The 15,948-nt window shown below is 47.3% G+C and overlaps 1 protein-coding gene across 1 annotated transcript in view; it reads right to left on the reverse strand.

Moving 5' to 3' along the window:
- The window catches only part of si:ch211-236l14.4 (SITS-binding protein), a 54,931-nt gene that overhangs the window by 20,581 nt on the left and 18,402 nt on the right, over positions 1-15,948 (reverse strand). Inside the window, exon 4 of the mRNA XM_060910068.1 lies at positions 15,686-15,836. Coding sequence (XP_060766051.1) covers positions 15,686-15,836 — 151 coding nt within the window. The remainder of the gene's footprint in view (positions 1-15,685; positions 15,837-15,948) is intronic.

Raw genomic sequence — 15,948 nt, forward strand, 5'->3', positions numbered from 1 at the left:
TGAAAAAGACAAATTTCTTACAGCAGCTGAAGTGAAGTCACATTAAAATGGCATGCATATTCACAGCCCTTCTCAGCATAGCAAACTCAGTGGAAACCATTTCCACTCCCGCTGACATTTCGGTGAACCTGAGAACTGTCTCTGCATCTCAAAAGAACCAGTCCTGCACCTCATTGACCTCTGCACGGCTGCTACAGATACACTTAGAAAAATAATACCTTTCAAGTTCATACACTAGCTCCAAGCTGTTTTTTCTTTTGGGCTGAAGTTAGCAGCGCATACTTATACTCTGATATGCCATGCTCCCAAGTCCTGGGCTGACTTTTCCTACTGTGAAAGCAGAATGCCTCTTGTCAGGCCCCAGCCTGTGGCATTGATTAAGATCCGGAACTTCATAAACTTTATAACTGACCACACGGAATGTCAAGACTGCTTTCGCACATTCCCGTTTTCTCATGCCAGACTGACCAAGTGCAGGTTTAACATTTATCCCAGAGCAAACAAAGATATGCAATAAAAACTCCTCTTAAATCTTAAATGTAAAAAATCCTATTAAATCAAGCAGGCAACATCCATTCCACTGCAGTACAAAATATAACACATATGGCACATCAAACTATAAAATCTTAAGAACTATAGACACATTTACACCATTTTATACAATGTTCCTATCTGTATTATATATTTATTCATTCATACATCTTCAATAAATATATTCTAATTACATAGATTAATAAATATATTCTAATTACATAGATCAATTAATATATTCTAATATATTCTTCAATAAATAATTCTAATTGTAGGATAGATTTAAAATAAATGGAAATCAAATGTGACTTGTCCCTCCCACCTTGTGCCCAGTATTCCTTGGATTGGCTCTGGATCCACCATAACTCTGACTCAGATAAAGAGCTTCCATAAGATGAATTAATTAATTAATGAGGAAACAAATTAACAAATGAGAAAACGCTTAAGAAATGCTCTTAGTCTACTGAGACACTTGAACATTTTTCTAGATTCTGTTTCCTATTTTTAGTCTACAATTTCTGTTTTTGTGTTATAAAAACCCACCACATGTAAAATCTCTTTTTCTTCCACCACAATGTGGAAAACAAGACAGATTTCATGCACAAGCCAGGTAATGGATAGGTACACACACACACAGACACGCACACGCACAAAACACTTACTGTATGTACTGTTTATATTCTGCTCATTTTCACAATAATTCTTCTGTTGACTAAATGGTGAATTTGACCAGACAACTGAGAGTGTGCCAACATAAAATCTTTACACTTCTCATCTCATCTCATTATCTCTAGCCGCTTTATCCTGTTCTACAGGGTCGCAGGCAAGCTGGAGCCTATCCCAGCTGACTACGGGCGAAAGGCGGGGTACACCCTGGACAAGTCGCCAGGTCATCACAGGGCTGACACATAGGCTACGTTCACACTGCAGGCTGAAGTGACTCAAATCCGATCTTTTCGCCCATATGTGACCTGTATCCGATCTTTTATTGACAATATGAATGACACAGATCCGATTTTTTCAAATCCGACCCAGGCCGTTTGGATATGTGGTCCTAATTCCGATTCCTATCCGCTCTTTTCATATGCGACTTCAGTCTGAACCGCCAGGTCGCATTCATCCGACTTACACGTCATCAACAAGCCACAAACGTCACTATTCTGCGCTGAAGTAGGCGGCGGGTCTCTCAAAAAAAGTTACAACAACATGGCGCATAATCACGGGCGCAGATAGAGGGTGGGACTCGTCCCACCCAGATTTAAATTCACCTCGCTCGGTCCCCCCCACTTATAGGGAGGAAAAAACGTCTGTCTTTCTTTGCATAAGGCAAACCTCACGGAAAAATCAAAAGACTAATTACCATTCGGTTTATTGAGGTGCACAGCAGTGTATACATAGTTGCAACAATTCACATAAAACAAAACAAAGACTGATATTCGGTTGGTTGAGCTGCACAGACTGCACAGGTTGCGAGCTCGAGCTTGGTTGCTATGGTTACTAACAACAAGTTTGACAGGCATATCGGGGTTGGGGTTGGTTTGCTGGCAGCTTTGTCCCCCCCAGTTTTTTGTCCCTCCCAGTTCAAAAAACGTATCTGCGCCCCTGCGCATGACATCAATGCGAGGGACGCTTCGGGCTGTGAAGGTTCTGAATCTTCTCAATGGAAGGACGCAGAGGTTAGGGAGCTGATTTCCATTTGGGGGGATACAGCTATTCAAGCTAGATTGGATGAGTCATACCGCAACTGGGCGGTTTTACTTCCGTAAACACTGGCCATGCCCACTGCGTGTGATGTCGTCGTATCCTGCAATGCGCATGCGGAACACTTTTAGGTCGCTTTTCGTTCATACTGAGGATCACATACAAGTCGCATATATTTGTTAATGTGAACGACCTCACAAAAAAATCGGATTTCACAAAAAAATCGGAATTGAGCATTAAGCCTTGCAGTGTGAACGTAGCGATAGACACAGACAACCATTCACACTCACTTTAGAGTCACCAGTTAACCTAACCTGCATGTCTTTGGACGAAACCGGAGCACCCGGAGGAAACTCACGCGGACAGAACATGCAAACTCCACACAGAAAGGCCCTCGCCGGCCCCGGGGCTCGAACCCAGGACCTTCTTGCTGTGAGGCGACAGCGCTAACCACTACACCACCGTGCCACCCATCTTTACACTTACAAGCTTTAAATAATTTCATTCTGATCAGATCAGTATGCCTCTTTTGACATTTTTACTAAAAGTGAACAATGCTACGAAATCATAAAAATATAAAAGATTAGAATGACAAAATAAAGTATTTTTTGATAATATGCATTAAAGAACCAATGTATAACCAGTGAAATTAATTAATTGACTATAAATAGTGACCAGTATTGCCATTAAAAAAACTTCATAAAATGACTAGAACTCATGGAATCATGTATATTTAGCAAGCTAAAAATTGCAGAAGTAAGAATAGTTAAACAAGTAAAACAGGGACATTTTTACCCCACCAAGGTCTGATCTTTTGGTTTGACATAATAGTCATCAAGTTCCAGAGTGAAATCTGCATCCTCGTAGAGGAATTTAGGGGGAAAGACCTTTGATTTCCCAAGCATTTAGGCCGTTTACACACTCCATAGCTGTGCTCCTGAATCAGACCGAACCGCTAATTATCTATCATCAGCATAGGAATGAAAACCAACATTATGTTTACAAATTACATGTCTAAGTAGCTTGATATAAAGGGAGAATAATCTGGAGCCTAAAACAGAACCTTGTGGGACAATATACTGTACTTTTTAAGTTCTGAAGAATCTCATTTTATGTTTACAGTCTGGTTATCTATCAAGTAAGATCTAAACAAGACAGGAACTTTTAACCATTTAACAGTTCTTCCATTTGAACTTTGTCATGTCTGCACCTAGCTGACAACCTGCTCAGGAGCTGACCGACACTGCACACTCCCACTAACCTCCCAAGTGTCACATCGAATCCAGAATCCATGCAGATCTCACATACCAAGTAAACCTTTCTGAACGTGAACGAAGGCACGGAGAGAGGCTGTGCTTCTCTTGTGGGGACTCCATACACCGCATGTCAACTTGTTCTTCTTGTCAATGAGGTTTCAAACCTTCAACACTGGCTGAGAGAGCCCCAACCACCTCAAGCCCTCTCTCGGTGAGTCAATTTAAGTCTCTTTCTCACCAATCATTCACACTTTACATGCAGATAAGGGTCTCAGAAGCTGTTTATGTTCTCTCAGCCCTAATGGATTACAGAGCTGGAGGAAATTTCATTGATAGTGACACCATGCAGAGACGCAAATCCCCAGATAACCACTCCAACAGCCCCAAAAGATCAGGACTATCAATGGTGGACTCATTGGGAGTAGCATAAACACGTCAAGCACCAAACCATTCATGCTCCAAGTCAGTGCGGTGCACAAAGAAACCATGTCATTCTGAGTCACAGTAATCAAGAACCAACCCATCATTTTGGGAATTCCATGGCTGCAACAGCACAACACACAGATTTCATGGCTGGACAGAGAAATGCTACAGCGGTCCAAGTCTTGCATCTCACATTGTCTTTGTGTTCCCAAACTCACTGTGGGCTCCTTCCCCACAGACCCTATGATTGTGCCATTGAGCTACTTCCTGGCACCATGCTTCCTTGCTGTTGCATCTACCCACTATCTATCCCTGAGCAGAAGGCTATGGAAGATTATGCGCAGGAGGCTCTATAACAGGGGTACCTCCATCTTTCCATGTCACCTGCTTCTGCTGGTTTCTTTTTCATGGAGAAGAAAGGAGGGGGTCTTAGGCGGTGCACTGATTATACAGGACTATACCAGATCACAGTAAAGTAAGCATAAAGTTGTAAAGTCAAGTCAACTCAATTTATTTGTACCGTATAGTACTTTTAACAGTTTAAATTATTGAAAAGCAACTTTACAGAAAAATAAAGATTTCAAACATCTCATTATCTCTAGCCGCTTTATCCTGTTCTACAGGGTCACAGGCAAGCTGGAGCCTATCCCAGCTGATTACGGGCGAAAGGCAGGGTACACCCTGGACAAGTCACCAGGTCATCACAGGGCTGACACATAGACAACCATTCACACCTACGGTCAATTTAGAGTCACCAGTTAACCTAACCTGCATGTCTTTGGACTGTGGGGGAAACCGGAGCACCCGGAGGAAACCCACGCGGACAACATGCAAACTCCGCACAGAAAGGCCCTCGCCAGCCACGGGGTTCGAACCCAGACCTTCTTGCTGTGAGGCGACAGCGCTAACCACTACACCACCGTGCCGCCCAATTTTAAACATATGGACTAATAAATTTATCCCTAATGAGCAAGCCTGAGGTAGTAGTGGTAAGGAAAAAACCCCTGAGACAACATGAGTAAGGGCGGCACGGTGGTGTAGTGGTTAGCGCTGTCGCCTCACAGCAAGAAGGTCCTGGGTTCGAGCCCTGGGGCCGGCGAGGGCCTTTCTGTGTGGAGTTTGCATGTTCTCCCCGTGTCCACGTGGGTTTCCTCCGGGTGCTCCGGTTTCCCCCACAGTCCAAAGACATGCAGGTTAGGTTAACTGGTGACTCTAAATTGACCGTAGGTGTGAATGTGAGTGTGAATGGTTGTCTGTGTCTATGTGTCAGCCCTGTGATGACCTGGCGACTTGTCCAGGGTGTACCCTGCCTTTCGCCCGTAGTCAGCTGGGATAGGCTCCAGCTTGCCTGCGACCCTGTAGAAGGATAAAGCGGCTAGAGATAATGAGATGAGATGAGACAACATGAGTAAGAAACCTTGAGAGGAACCAGACTCAAAATGGAACCCATCCTCATTTGGGTGATAAGAGATGGCATAATTATAAATAACTTGCTTTTATAAGTGTGTCCTATGTGGTCAAAAACTGCAACAGTGTAACCAGGAAATTCATTATAGTTTTACCATGAAGTATAGTTTGCTGAAGTTATCAACTGTTCATTGATTGGGACTTGAGTGCAAGACTGTATAAGACAACTGCAGTCCTAAACTTATCAGTTAGCAGTTGTAGTCCTCAATTGTAGTTAGCAATTGTAGTCCTCAGCCATTGTAGCAAAACTGTAAGTGTCCAGAACCATCTTTCAGATGGCCCCATATGGACTTTGGACAGCCCATATGGGGCCATCTTCCACAGGTGTCCATCACCTGTGGAAGATGACCACATAGGGAATGTCCATATGGGGCCATCTTCCACAGGAGCAAAGCAATGAGAACCTCAGCCAGAAGTAGAGCATTAGGATGGATCAGGAACTGTACAGATAGGGCCATGCTCGCAAAAGTGAAGTGATGAGAACTCCAGCCAGAAGTAGAGCATCAGTAGGGCATATCTTTTGTCTTTAGTTCCCTTAGCTCTTAAAAAACTCCATTCAGTGCTGAGGGAGTAACCGTGGATGAGAACAAGACCTCAGTAGTAACTACTTGGCCAACTCCCACCACAGTTAAGGAGCTCCAGTGGTTCCTAGGATTTGTCAACTTGTACAGGAGATTCGTCAGAGGATTCAGTTTCATTGCCACTCCACTCATAGCCCTCTTCAAAAAGGGTCCCAAGCACCCGCACTGGAACTAAGAGGTTGAAAAAGCCTTCTCCCAACTCAACAGCTTTCACATCTGGTCCCTTTCTGAAACACCCTGATTGACCAAGCCTTTCACCATAGAGGTTGGCACATCTGAGTCCGGAGGTGGAGCAGTGCTGTCTCAATGTTTCAGTGAAAAGCTGTACCATGCTGTAGCTTTTTACTTCAAGAAACTTACCCCCACAGAACAAAACTATGATATTGGTAACTGGGAGCTTTTGACTGTCAAACTGGCACTGGAGGAGTGGCGACACTGGCTGGAGGGGGTAACCTATCCATTTACCATTTTCACAGATCACAAAAATCTGGAGTATCTCAAGACTGCTAAATCTAATCCATGTCAAGCCTGCTGCACCCTCTTCTTCACAAGATTTCACTTCACCATAGTATACAGGCCTGGCTCTAATAACAAAAAAGCTGACTCCCTGTCCCATATCCGCCCATCTACAGTTCCTGATCAAGATCTAGAACCTATTATCCCTCCAGCCTACTTTGTGAAAGTGCTGATAGACTGAGAATCCACTCAAACCTTACCATATCACATTCCTGCTAGTTGCCCGACCAACCATACCCATGTTCCCCACCCCCTCAGGGGCCAACTGATCATCTGGGCACACACTACTCCCACAATTGGGCATCTGGGCAGCAGGTGCACCTACCAAATACTAAGAACTAATACAGGTGGCACAACATGTTAACAGATATTAACCTCTCCTCATGTTCAGCATGTGCACAGGCTAAGTTACCCTGGGCACTTCCAGAAGGCAAACTCATGCCACTTCCCACAACTCAGTGGCCTTGGTCCCACATAGCTATAGATTTCATTACAGATTCTACAGATTCCCAAATCCCAAGGCAACAGGATAATCATGATTATCATCAGCCAATTCTCAGTCTTTAAGGCTCATCTCTCTACTTGGTCTCCCCACAGCATTTGGAACAGCCAAACTAATTGTAACAAGTGTTCTAGGTGGGTGGAGCACAGAAGCACGGCAGGCCAGAACTGAGTTCTCAAAAGACTCTTTATTTAGCTTTTCAGCTTTAAACTATACATGCACGCACACAAGTATCCAGGTTGGGGAGAAGCTCCCTTCCTCCTCTTTCCCTCTCCTCTTATAGGGTGCGGTCACTGGGGAAGACACACAAACAGAGGTTAATTCCCATCAGGTGCAGTGATTCCGCCACTTACCTTCCCCAACTCCACCCTCCATTCACAGACCGACATTTGAACACGCCCCCACTGCCACATACCCCCACTGCCCGACTCAGGCCGGGCAGCCGTCCGGCCTGCAGCCGATCCCCCCCCCCCTTGACGGAGAGGAAGTCCGCCACAACCATCTGCACCCCCGGCCTGTGGACCACCTCGAACTTAAACGGCTGGAGTGCCAGATACCAACGGGTGATCCGTGCGTTGGCATCCTTCATGCGGTGGAGCCACTGCAGGCGTGCGTGGTCCGACCAGAGGGTGAAAGGGTGCCCCAGCAGATAGTAGCGGAGGGCAAGGACCGCCCACTTGATGGCGAGGCATTCCTTCTCTCTGGTGCTGCACCTGCCCTCGCGCACCAACAGCTTGCGGCTGATGTACAGCACTGGACGGTCCTCCCCCTCCACCTCCTGGGACAGAACAGCCCCCAGCCCTCTGTCCGATGTGTCCGTCTGTAAAACAAAGGGGACAGAAAAGTCAGGGGAGTGTAACAGTGGCCCCCCACACAGTGCAGCCTTTACCTTAGAAAAAGCCCGCTGGCATTGCTCCGTCCACTGGACCGGATCTGGTGCCCCCTTTTTAGTGAGATCAGTCACCGGGCTGGTGACATCCGAATAATTAGGTATAAACCTACGATAGTAGCCAGCCAGCCCCAGGAACTGCCTCACCCCCTTTTTGGTCTTGGGCCTCGGGCAGGCCGCAATCACTGCTGTCTTATTGATTTGGGGACGCACCTGCCCATTGTTCAAGTGGAAGCCCAGATACCGTACTTCCACCCGCCCAATCACACACTTCTTTGGGTTGGCTGTGAGCCCCACTCGCCTCAGCGACCCCAGGACGGCCCTCAGGTGTTTTAGGTGCCGCGGCCAGTCATTACTATAAATAATAATGTCATCTAGGTATGCGGCCGCATAGGTGGTGTGGGGGCGGAGGACCCTATCCATAAGCCGCTGGAACGTAGCAGGCACCCCAAACAGCCCAAACAGAAGTGTGACGAACTGGTGTAAGCCAAACGGTGTGGAAAAGGCCGTTTTCTCACGGGATAGTGGAGTCAAGGGGATCTGCCAATATCCCTTTGTCAAATCCAGTGTCGAATAAAAACGAGCCGTGCCTAGTCAATCGAGCAACTCGTCAATAGGAGGCATTGGGTACGCGTCAAATTTAGACATCGCGTTGACTTTTCTATAGTCCACACAGAACCGGACCCACCCGTCAGCCTTGGGAACCAACACCACCGGACTGCTCCAGTCACTGTGGGACTCCTCGATGATGCCCATTTCAAGCATGGCCTCAAGTTCTTCCCGAACCACCTTTTTCTTGTGTTCGGGCAGTCTGTAAGGGCGGCTGCACACTACCACCCCTGGGGGCGTCTCAATGTGGTGTTCTATGAGGTGGGTGCGGCCGGGCAGGGGCGAGAGCACGTCAGAAAATTCTGTTTGCAACCGGGCGACCTCCGCGAGCTGGGTCGGGGAGGGGTGGGCTCCACAGGGGACCGGAGCGGTGGGTGTTGCCAATTTTCCCTTTTGAACCTCCAGCCCCAGCTCCGCCTTCTCTGGAACCACCGACACCAGCACCACGGGGACCTCCTCGCTCCAACATTTTAACAGATTGAGGTGGTATACCTGTAATGCCCCACCCTGTCCGTTCGCCTCACGTCATAGTCGATGTTCCCGACTCGCCATGTGACCTCAAAGGGTCCTTGCCACCTGGCAATTAATTTAGAGCTCGACGTGGGCAATAACATGAGTACTTTGTCTCCCGGTGTGAATTCCCTAAGGCACGTGCCCTTGTTGTACAGGCGGACTTGACGTTCTTCAGCCTGCCGCAAATTCTCCTGGGTTAGGTGTGTGAGTGTGTGGAGTTTTGCGCACAGGTCAATAACGTACTGAATTTCATTTTTGCTCGGGGAAGGTCCCTCCTCCCAATTTTCCCGCAGCACATCTAGGATGCCACGTGGCTTACGCCCTGTAGCAGTTCGTGTGAGTGGAGCACAGAAAGACGGCAGGCCAGAATTAAGTGCCACAAACTCTTTTATTAGCTTTTCAGCTTTAAACTATACATGCACGCACACAGTATCCAGATTGGGGAGAAGCTCCCTTCCTCCGCTCTCCCTCTCCTCTTATAGCAGGGATGAGAGTGCATGTTGAGAAAAAAATCTGAAAAGTAGCGGGGGGGCCCGCAGGTCCCCAGTGGGGTCTAGGGGCAACGTCTCGGTGAGGGACCAGGGGGCGAAGCTGATGGATTTTGGTGATTTAAACACCCAAAACCCATTAATTTTAGCAATGAAATATATGTATTTTTCTCGAAGTTGATATCCCAATTCAACATGCCATCAACTGAAACTTTTGTATCATGACAAGTGTTCTTTCTTAAATATCATATCCCACCTTGTTTGACTTTTTCAGCATGTTCAGTGCAACCTTTTAGGTTTTGGAACAATAGACCCATAAATCAGGGATGAGAATGAAAAATATTTTAAAAGTCTGGAAAAAAATGGGGCAGGGCCCGGGGGGGCGGGGCCCATGGGGCTAATGATTTTTGGCTATTTTTTTTTTTACCCCAAAACCATTAATTTTATCAGCAAAAATTTGCAATTTATTTGGAAATAAATTCCCCTTCTTGGTGGACTCCCAGGTGAAAATGATTAATATGGTACAAGAGACTTGTTTTTAATCAATTCACATTTGATGATTTCAAAAAATCAATGCACTTTTTAATATAAACGAGCTCTACAGTATTATATTTCTGTATTTTAGCTATTCATGTCTTTGAATACTCTAATCCTTTAAAATGAAGTGCAAACCAGAAAAAAGTTCTATCATATAATTCTCTTAAGCTTTCTTCTGATGTTATCATGGTAGCAGGAGGTCTTGCATATTAAGCAGGCAACATTCAACATCACTTATCACTTCCCTTTCAACTGTTGTGTGTACTAACTAGGATTTATCTGGACAGGATGTTGTGTAATGTAATACAGATACCATACGGTCAATTTGAAGATCAAGATGGTGATTTTGAATTAAAGAACAGGCATGTACAATGGGCATTACATATTGGAAATTTTTTTTAAATCAAAAACTATAAGTTTATCTCGGCCTAAAAAATTTGGGCAGACGCTCCCGCGCGGCACATGCCAACAATTCCGTCCCCCTATGAAATGAGCAATAAGTAGGAGAGTTATACATGCTATCATACTTAAAATTTCATCAGAAATATAGATGATACTATGATTCTCCCAAACATGCTACATTAGATAAGCTAACTCCATTTATAAAAGATACACACTTATATATGACATGTAATTGATATTTTTTTGGGGCACGCGCTCTCTCTCTGCCATGCCGATCCTGTAGGCTGCACTGACTCAACTGAAAACTCCGGTCCTTGAGAAAAGAGATAAAAGCCCGCCCACACTGAAAGCTGATTGGCTTATTTTGCTGAGTAACCCAATCAAGATGCTCTTTGTCTGGCATGCGCTACATGAACAGGCACACAGGCAGTGTTGCCAGATTGGGTGGTTTTAAGTGCATTTTGGCAGGTTTTGAACATATTTTGGGCTGGAAAACGTCAGCAGTATCTGGCAACACTGCACACAGTCTCCCTCGCACACCCCCTCGCGCGCGCACATTCTAAGATGCGTGATGCAGATCTTAATGTTGCGCGCGCACGCTCTTGCTTGCTTCTATCAATATGCAGGAGACTCCCAGAACTTCCGGGAGACTTGGGATGTCTGCGTTATAAGGTGACCACAGATCGTTAATCATACCCCCCCAAAAAAAAAAATTTCTCAACAGATTTACATCGATCTCAAAAACGATCATTTTGGTCTGAAAAAGTCAGAAATCCGCCAATCGGCGGAAAATTCTCATCCCTGTTATAGGGCACGGTCACTGGGGAAGACAAACACAGGTTAACCAACATCAGGTGCAGTGATTCTGCCACTTACCTTCCCTGACTCTACCCTCTGGTCACAGACCGATGCTTGACCACGCCCCGGCTGCCACACGCCCATATAATAATTCGAACGGGGAGAACCCCGTGGAGGCTTGTGGGACCTCTCGCACTGCGAAAAGCAGGGGCTTGAGCCATTTATCCCAGTTACGTGCGTCCTCGCTTACAAATTTTTTAATTATGTTTTTGAGGGTGTGATTAAACCGTTCGACTAAGCCGTCCATTTGTGAGTGATAAACGCTGGTGCGGATCGGCTTGATTCCCAATAACCCATACAGTTCGCGCAGTGTGCGTGACATAAACGTAGTGCCTTGATCAGTCAGAATCTCTTTGGGGATTCCGACTCGGGAGATGATGTGGAAGAGTGCTTCCGCAATACTACGTGCGGAGATATTGTGATGCGGCACTGCTTCCGGATATCGCGTGGCATAGTCCACCAGAACTAAAATAAAGCGATACCCTCGTGTTGACCGATCTAATGGCCAGACGAGATCCATCCCAATTCTTTCGAATGGGGTTTCGATTAATGGTAGAGGGCGCAAAGGCGCTTTTGGAATGGCCACTGGATTTACTAATTGGCATTCGCGGCATGCCGTACACCACCTACGGACATCGCCGCGAATCCCTGGCCAATAGAACCGGGCCATTATTCGGGCTAGTGTCTTATCCTGCCCCAAGTGTCCAGCCATGGGATTAAAATGAGCCGCCTGGAATACCAATTCCCAACGGCTCTTTGGAATCAAAAGCTGCGTGATCTGCTCTTTAGTCTGAGTGTCCTGCGTCACTCGGCATAATCTATCCTTCATAATAGAGAAATAGGGGAAGGACGGGGTGTCGTTTGGCTGGAGCGTTTGACCATCGATTATTCTCACTTGGTCAAACGCATGCCGCAGAGACTCGTCTCGCGATTGCTCTAACGGAAAATCCGCCAGGGATTCCCCGAGAGAGGGAGGAGGAGCCTGCTGCTCCTCACTCTGACACGTGATGACATAGACGGCTCTGTGACAGCTGCTCCCACCAATGCCACACCGGGACCTCCCCCCACTCTTCACTAAGTGCGTCATTAAATCCCAAAATCCCAGCCAATCAGTCCCCAAAATTATAGAGTGGGTAAGGCTAGGATTAACCGCCACCTGTACTCTAAATTTCTCCCCTCAAAACAGAATGTGGACCGACACTAAAGGGTAGTTGTGAACATTCCTGTGCACACACAACACCTTCACCAACTGTGCTCTGCCCAATGCCTCGTCTTGCACCAGGCTTTGGTGGATTGAGGTCTGATTACAGCTGGAGTCCACCAAAGCCTGATACGTATCCCCTTGCATACTCACCAGTATGTGATACACTCCAGCCCGATCGAGGGTGGTTCCTGGCGCATCAAGGATCTGGACCACCACCACGCCCACCTCCATCGCCAAGCAATGATGCTGGAGGTGCCCCGGCTCCCCGCAGCACCAGCACACCGGCCCAGGCTCTCTCTCTGCACTGGTGTTCCGGATATCACTCACCTGAGGGGGGGAAGACACAGACATGGAAGTAGGAAATGGTAGGACACCACGGGTGCGGCGGGCCGGCTGGGGTGGAGCCGGCCCCTGCCTCCGTGGTGGGGGAATGGGGCGAGGGCGAGGACCAGAAGGGGAGAGAGAGAGAGGGGAGGGGAGAGGGGGAGACACGCTGTCCTGCCGTTGGAATGGCCGCCATATGGTCCTCCGCCAGCTCAATGGCCTGATCCAGTGACGCTGGGCGATGGCACTGGACCCACTCCGCGGTTCCTTCTGGAAGTTGAGTGATGAACTGCTCCAGCGCCACCAGATCAATGATTTCCTCTGTGTCGCAGTTGTCGGCCCTCAGCCACCGGCGGCAGGCGTCCCGGAGTTGCTGGCCAAACATGAACGGCCGGCCGACCTCCTCCAGGCGCAGCGCGCGGAAGCGCTGCCGCTGCTGCTCCGGAGTGTGACCCACGCACTGGAGGACGGCCCTGCTGAGGTCCGCGTAGACCAGCCGGCTGTCGGCGGGAAGCTGTAGTGCGGCCAGCTGCGCCTCGCCCATGAGCATGGGGGGCAGGCGCGCCGCACGCTGTTCCACCGGCCAACCCCACGCCTCTGCTGCCTGCTCAAAAAGAGCAAGGAAGGCCTCGGGGTCGTCGTGTGGGCCCATCTTCGTAAGGGTGAGGTGGGGAGGGCCCGCAGCGGTGGAGGTGGTGGACCCCGCCAATGCAAGTAGGTGCCGGAACGCCCGGGGATCTTCCTGCTGCGCCAACACCAGGGCCTCAAACCTTTGCTCCTGTTCTTTCCGGAGAGCGACCAGCGCCTGGTGCTGGCTCTGTTGGGCCGTGGCGAGGGCATGGATCAAGTCCTTGAAGGGGGAGGACTCCATGGGGCTGTTCTCTCCTGTGCTCCGTCCCGGGTTTCGGCACCACTGTAACAAGTGTTCTAGGTGGGTGGAGCACAGAAGCACGGCAGGCCAGAACTGAGTTCTCAAAAGACTCTTTATTTAGCTTTTCAGCTTTAAACTATACACGCACGCACACAAGTATTCAGGTTGGGGAGAAGCTCCCTTCCTCCGCTCTCCCTCTCCTCTTATAGGGCGCGGTCACTGGGGAAGACACACAAACACAGGTTAATTCCCATCAGGTGCAGTGATACCGCCACTTACCTTCCCCGACTCCGCCCTCCATTCACAGACCAACGCTTGACCACGCTCCCACTGCCACACTAATCTTTTCCCATGTGTTTCATTACTTTGGCATCCCCAAAGATATAGTTAGTGATCGTGGTTCCCATTTTACATCACGACTCTTTTCTAAATTCATGGACAAACTAGGACTTTTGGTGAGCCGGACTCCGGGCTATCACCCACAGTCGAACAGACAGCTGGAAAGAGCCAACCAAGAGATCAAGTGTTTCCTCAGTCTTTTGCACTGAAAACCAGGGTGACTGGGTGTAGTTCTTACCATGGGCTGAATACATCCAGAATTCCTTAGGTCACTCTGCCACCCATCTTATGCCATTCCAATGTGTACTTGGTTATCAACTTCCCCGCTTCCCATGGGATGATTCTCTCACCAACATACCCACAGTAGATGAGTGGTTCAAATGTAGTGAACAACTGTGGGAGAGTGTTCACCAGCGTTTAGAGCTAGTGGCACAATGGCACAAGCACTTCACTGACTGTCACAGAGGAAAGACCCCCCAAGTAAAACAACAAGTGTGGTTATCAACAACACGACTTACAAGCTTGTCCTACCCAGACAGAGTAGACTCTCAGGCATGTTCCATGTATCATGCCTGAAACCTGCCATTCCAGGTCCCTTAGCCACCAATGTTCCCTCCACCTCACCTCCTGCACCCTTAATGGACAACCAGCCTACATCGTCCATAACATATTAAACTCTCGTCATAAAGAAGGCAAATTAGAGTATCTAGTGGAGTGTCACCTGCAAGCACTCAAGACTCCACTTCCCAGCATTCACAGTAGCCTTCAAAAATGGCCACCATGGACTACAGCACCTAGCCCACACCTTACTGCTCACAGTCACCCGAGTTTTGATTGCACACACCTGGACTCAATCACCACAGCAGACTATTCAAGCACAATCACTGCACATGCACCTCATGAAGTGAATGCTCAGTTCCGTTTATCTGGCCATACCAAGCCTTAGTTTCCTGCACTGTTTTTAACATTTTCGGATTTTGCTCTTTTGCCTCTGCTTTTGATATCCTGTTTGTGCCTTGCCTTAACCTTGCCTGCCTATTGATTCTGCCATTGTCTCACATTTTGGATTTGTCTGCCTGATTGCCTGAATAAACTCTCTTTCTGCTTTTCCATCTGTCTGTCACCAGCATTCCTGACAAACTGACTGTGTTTTCAAACCTATACATTAAAACATCATAGTACCAAATCCTGCACTCATTTCCAACAGCATGAAAGCAGAAAAATATTTACAATCTGAGGCAAGCAAGAGATCACTCACCACTTTAGCCACCACTGAGCCTGTACTGAGAGCAGAAAAGCATCATGCTTGTCATTCCTACAGAATAACAGAACTATTGGGCAAAAATCAGAAGGGTTAAGATGTGGTTTCCTATGGAGTGGCTTGAAACTGGCAATAACTTTTATACTTGTTATGCTATAACATAAGAAAAACTCGGGGGATAAATTAAACAAGTGCAATTAAAGTGCAAAGCTGCATCAAGCTGTTTTTAATTTTTATTTTTACTGGTGTTAGTTGTGGGTTAATTAGTTTGTTAAACCATATGATCTTTTGATGTATATAATCATGTGACCTAAAATGGTTTGTAGAAAACAATAGTAACCACTGTCTCATTCTATCCACTACCTATCTACCAGTGTGAAGCTCCATCACAGGGCAATGAAAGAGCTACCTACCATGTTGGAGAGGAGAGATGTGGAATGTTCATCCAGGCTGATGACCCCTTCCCCTAGGTGGTGCCTCTTCAGCCGGTTAGAGAAGGTTCTCAGCTCCCTTTCAATCTTCGCTCCTGAGTCCACACTTGCTGGAAGTTTCCAGAAAGGCAGCCTTGACAAGGAAAAAGGAGAGTGCATTTTTAGTAAAGATGCTGCTGTCATGTAATATGCCAGGGAAAGCAGAACTGAATCAAAATCTACACAAAATATCATTATCATGATAT

Source organism: Neoarius graeffei, chromosome 2 (assembly GCF_027579695.1).
Source record: "Neoarius graeffei isolate fNeoGra1 chromosome 2, fNeoGra1.pri, whole genome shotgun sequence".
NCBI classification, from domain to species: domain Eukaryota; kingdom Metazoa; phylum Chordata; class Actinopteri; order Siluriformes; family Ariidae; genus Neoarius; species Neoarius graeffei.